The following is a 6,000-nucleotide window of genomic DNA, read 5'->3' on the forward strand; positions in this document are numbered from 1 at the left end:
AAATGAAAAATCATTAATGAACTCTTAACAAGCCAACTTCCTTTAGTAAGTCGACTGCCGTAAAGATATTTGCTATTAAAATATTATAAACATTATAGCTTTTTTGCCTTATGAGATTGTTTACTTTGACCAAATTAGTATTTTACACAGATATTCAAAATATTATTTTAAAGGTATGTATTTAAAACATATCTTGATTAAGATCAAATTTTTTGTCAGAAGATTTTTAAATTTGTAATATCTTGTTAGTTAAAAATGTAGCATATTATAAAAATTGTTTAATATCTGTTTCAGTATAAATACAGAGAAGCAATTAAATTACTAAATCAGATTCAAGGCAGAACAATTAATGTCAATGATACTGATGATGGTAAGTGATCTATGAAAATGGGTGTTTATGTACAGATATATTTTAATTGTTATAATGAATTCCTTATATCATTTCATTCATAATTTTTTACATAGCAGTATGTATATCAATAATTATTTATTCTTTTTCAAAGATGTTAATTCATTAGATTATGTTTCATTTTGTAAAATTATTTATAAAGCTGTTGTGCACATAAAATAATTTTCAATTTTAACTTTTTTATGTGTTTGCTCATAATTGCATATGTAATGATAGATAATTTTACTGTTTTATAAACTGAAAACTAATGTATATTTTATATGAAAAATCAATTTAATAAACAATATTTCTGTATTTATAAATAATGTTTACAAAAGAAACTATTAATAAGTATATGTAAAATTGAAATATTATCTAGTAGACAAATGATAGAATTTGCAGTAATATTTTTTTTTAAAGTGAATACCTTTGGAACAATTGCAAAAACAAGTCAAAATATTCCTTATGTTATTTGTTATATAGCTGTGTAAAGAACAATAGTTCTTAAAATCGCTAGACGATTATCTGCAGGGAGTCTAGACTATATGCTAACCTGTACATTTACTTATACTGCACTACATCTGTAGCTGCATTAGATCTGGCAAGCCGGTAGCAATATTTGCATTTGCCTATACACACACACACACCCAGGCGAGCAGTAGCTGGAAAACTGGTTGTTGGAGAAAAAAAACAGCAAATATAAATTAAACATTGTAAAAATTTTCATCTATGTACAAAATGCATAAGAATTTAATATTTTCTCTGTAAAAGATTAAATTTAATTTTTTATAATTTAAAGACAGAAATGTTTTCTGAAACTAGGTAATTTGTGATTAGAAACAAAATGTATCCTTAAAGAAAAAATTTTGTTAACTATTACAAAAATTATTACTTAGACTTTTAATTTGAAATTTGTGCAATTAATGATTCATTCAGTGTCAGATAAAATAATACTTACTCAGCATTTAATACATAATTGTTTCCAAAAAAGTATAAACCTATTTAATATACACAAAGTTACACACTTTTTTTTTCTTAATGATATGTTATACAAGTAACTTTTCCAGCTACAATACGCCTAACCAGAAACTTAAAAAAACATTTTGCAGCATCTAATAATACAATTAATCAAAATTGAAGATGTAACTTATAAGAAAATGGTGTTCTTTTTACAAAATTATTTAATAACTTGCCTTTAGTTGGTTTAATAACTTGATGGTTTCTTTTTCTTTAACCTCATAAATGTGAACTTAATTTGTCTCTACAATAGTTTTATTTTTATTTTCCATTTAAAAATAATCAAGATAGTTACTGTTTTCATGTTTATAACAAGCAAAATGTAAACTTGAAACTGAAATTATTGCTGATACCACTAGAATTTAAAATTTGATATAATATTTATTTGTTATATTACAACATGATTCTGTATGATTTTTTTCAGCAAAAGCACAAGTACCAAGCTTTTTAATTGAAAGTCCATTCGATACGGGTGTAACAAGAAGAGTTAAACGTGCATATTCATCATTAGATGCTGTTGGTATTCGCACAAGTGTTTTCCTTCGTAGATATCCTCTCGCTAGAATACTTATAATGTTTTATGTGGTATGTATATTTATTTCATTTATTTTTGAATAAATGATAAATATACTGTGTTTATATCTGTAAATAAAAACACAATATATTTTGGTAAATTAAAAGTGTTTTTAGAATTTTTTGTGTTTGTATACTATATTTTATTAACAGATAAATATATATGTACACAATACATATTTGTACAATAAAATATGTACTGTGTATTTTATTTACATTAATAATTTTCTTCTTTTTTTTTGTTTCAGGTGTTTTTACATTTGTGGGTTATTCTTGTTCTCTTTTCTTACTCACCTGATTCATCAACTGTAAACTTATAATTATTATGAACATATTTATATGTATATTTAGATAATATAAAACCATATCATTAATTTTAGTAGTTCTAAAATAAAATACCTTTCTTTAATTACATTATTTATTTTAAATGTTAACTTTATTGTTTTTTAAACCATAGAAATGAAGAAATATAATGTTGCAGCATAATTCTTTATTCTGTCAGTAATTCTTAATTATATATGGTATATTTCAGTGTTTTCTTTTTTTATGTTCTTGACCTGTATTTATTTTATACTAAATCAAACAGAAATAAAATAAATACTGATTTACAAATGCAGAAATGTATGAGTATAAGGAGTCTTTATAAGTCAACATTATATTTCCAAATAATGCAAAGTGTAATCCCTCTTTTTTCTGTTGATAAAAATTTCTTTTATAGATTTTCTAAGCTACCTCTATTATAACATATCTAAATCACTACAGCTGTCTACTCTGTGTTGCCTCAACTAAAGATCTTTCAGCCTTCATTCTTCATACTATGTTCTACAACATCAAAATATAACGGTTATCATCTCCCATTAGGTTGTTTAGCTAATGTTCAATATCTATACTTTGATTCTATAGATTACACATCTCTTAATTAATACTTGTAAAGCAAACATATAATTTTAATTTTTGTAATATATATGTTAAAAAGTTTTTTTTATAAAGTTTCCTTATTAAATTATTATGTTACTTTTTATCATCAAATTCTCTTCTCATTCTAAAATAAGGATGTATTTTGCCACTCTCTGCATTTAGTTTTGCTACCTGGCTCCTACCACTACCTTCTGATAGTTTTATCTTCAAACTTTTCATCTGTATAGATTGTTTTCAAAGGAATTATATCCAATTGAGTTTCAATTTTTCAGCAAAAACATTGCCTAATATCTTAAATTAAATTTGATATAAATAAACAATTCTGTTGTAGATTCTTAATAACATTCAACCTTACTGGCAGTAATCTCTAATTTATTTTTTTGTTTAAATAAAGTATTCTGTCTGGAAAACTAGATTTATTCTATATTTCAATAAAGTTTTCTAGCTCCTGACTAGTGAATATTATTATAGTTTTATATTAGCAGTTCTTCATTATAATATCAAGCCTTTTTAACAAACTTCAAGCAAAGTGTAATTGAGATTATAATTATGCAAATTGCATCTAGCTCACAAAATATGAAATAAATTCATAGTAGCTTTTTGTAAAAACAAAATAAATCGAATAAAAGAAAAGAAAAAAATATTCAGAACAAGCATATTACTTTAAAAATTTATATATTTAAAGGATCCTAAACAACGTTGTTCTCAACTGAATCTGATAAATAATAAAATATTTATTCTAGATAATTATAAGGGTCATGCATATCGATACTGATAACACTGTTACTCTTAATTATCTTTGATGCTGACAAGCTCAATTATACCAACATAAACTGAAATTGTAAAATTTCTTTTGAAATTCTGTACTATAGTGGTTTTTTTTTCATGAAGTAGATTCCTGTTAATAAAATAACTTTATCACCTGTTAGATTCATTGAATGTGCTTAAGAAATTTATTTAAATTTTGTATTACTAGATTTACTGTTGTAACACTTTACTACATTTAACTCTTAACACTAAGGTAATTTTTGCTTGGCCTTTCATTTCTTTTGCAGTTCTCAATTCCTTATCTAGACTTTTGTTATTAACCTACTCTTAACTAATAAAAAATTAGATAATTAACACTTCATTTCAACCAAAAATTAACATTTTATTAGTAACTTTGTTCTTCATGAACCTACAAAATAGCTTTTCCTGAATAACTGTGATAATTTTTTCATTGTAAAAGGAAGAATTCCAAATAATATAGTACTTTCAGATAAATTTTCAATTAATATTTGAAATTTTTAATGTCATGTCTGAGAAACAAGAGATACTACAGTTTAAATAAAACACCATTTTAACAGCAGAAAATGTAGAGTTTTTCATAATTCTATTAATTTTATAGTGATTAGAATAAAATAGACTTTCTACTCTGTTCATAACATATTTTAAACTGGGAGAGGAAGAAATTCCCTGTTCTGTTCTGAATTTTGATATACTACAATGCAACTTGCTCATTGTAATGTTATATGATACTAAAGTTTAAATTATATATTATATTTATAATATGCAGACATTAATGGTTTAACGATTTGTTCATCAGTTATAGTAAACCATACGTATGGATTTGCTTTCTTTCTAGTCATATGTATTTTGCTTTTCAACCTCTTCTATCAAACATAATATAATTACCGCTCTGCTTATTCAAAAAAGTTTATAATTTTTAGATAATTACGCTGCAACACATTTAATCCAGTCACAGGTAAACCTAGAATATTATCAAGGTATTTTCTAATAAATTTGTTTTTTCTAAGTTACTGTCAATGACAAAAATGTATATTTAGAAGAATTAAAAGAAAATTAAATATATTCACAACTTTATTAAGAATATTATAATTCGTCATATATCTATTTAGTAGCGAATAAGGATTTGGTGATTAAGCATGTATTACACAGAGAAAATAAGTAAAAAATTATTCTTAATATCAGTATTTTTAGGTAGCTATCTAAAGAAATAAATATTATCTGCGTTTTTAAAAAAATTATTTAAATGTTTAAATATTTAACTTTATATTTTATCATGACCAGAAGTTTTGTGATCTATGTTTTTTTATGGTACTTTATGGTATGCAAAGTGTATTTAATGTAAGTACAAAGTGATTTTAAATATTGTTTTTATTAAACATTAATTAAAATATATATCACGTTTATAATGTAGTAGTTGTTTAAAAAAAAATAATAAACTTTAACATTAATTATGGTGTTTTTTGTGTTCTCTTAATGTTATTTAAAACTAAGCATCTAGGTATCACAGAGGATTAGCATTAACATGCCTTGATAAAATACATGCAGAACCATGTTCAACATGGTAATAATAAAGCAATAAGTATTATCAGCCAATGGTAATTGGCAAAATTTTAAAACACCCTAATTAAAGGCAGTCCCTGTAAGAGTTGATTGTCTCCTTATTCTTTATTCCTTCTTCCTTGACAAGTACCATGGGAGTAGGTAAACATCCGGGCTCCATATGTTTGGACTTTCTGGAAACCAGGACAGATCCCAGTCGCATTTTTATTGGCTCTTGCAGGTAGAAACCCTGTGTTTCTGTTAAATTGTTCAAGAACTGATTGCTTCTCTTTTTGGAGGCAACAAAAAAATATCCAAATTAATAGCCAAATGGCCTGTTGTAAAGCCAGGCCTCTTAATCTTATTTCCAGTCAATTCTCAGCTAAGAGTTACGGGGTTGTAGGCAGTTCCTTTTTCCCAAAGGAACATATTTTTTAATATTAATATAACTTCCATATTGGTCAATAAAATTCATAATAAAAAAGACTGACAGCACATTAATCAATAAAAATATACAAATTCATGTAAGCAATATCAAATATCAATCTGCAAGGTCACGTGTACTAATTTCTGGGATAGAAAAAGTCTTTCTTGTTGCATTACTGTAGACTCTAACAATAATTGCTGCCTCTTACCTAGATCTTAAAGAAATTCTGTATGTGATCCTAACAAAAGATATGGTTCAGTTATTCATTGCCATTACTTGTATTATCTGGCTGCAACAAAAATTATCTTCTTACAACCAAGAGTTATTAAATAATTTTAGTCTATTTTTA

The 6,000-nt window shown here is 25.1% G+C and overlaps 1 protein-coding gene across 1 annotated transcript in view; it reads left to right on the plus strand.

Annotated features, from left to right (window-relative positions):
- The window catches only part of LOC142328010 (golgin subfamily A member 5-like), a 28,079-nt gene extending 22,946 nt beyond the window's left edge, over window positions 1-5,133 (plus strand). Inside the window, exons 10-12 of the mRNA XM_075371446.1 lie at window positions 295-370; window positions 1,830-1,990; window positions 2,227-5,133. Coding sequence (XP_075227561.1) covers window positions 295-370; window positions 1,830-1,990; window positions 2,227-2,298 — 309 coding nt within the window. The 3' untranslated portion in view covers window positions 2,299-5,133. The remainder of the gene's footprint in view (window positions 1-294; window positions 371-1,829; window positions 1,991-2,226) is intronic.
- Window positions 5,134-6,000: the final 867 nt, after the last annotated feature.

This window comes from Lycorma delicatula, chromosome 7 (genome assembly GCF_047948215.1).
Source record: "Lycorma delicatula isolate Av1 chromosome 7, ASM4794821v1, whole genome shotgun sequence".
NCBI lineage: Eukaryota > Metazoa > Arthropoda > Insecta > Hemiptera > Fulgoridae > Lycorma > Lycorma delicatula.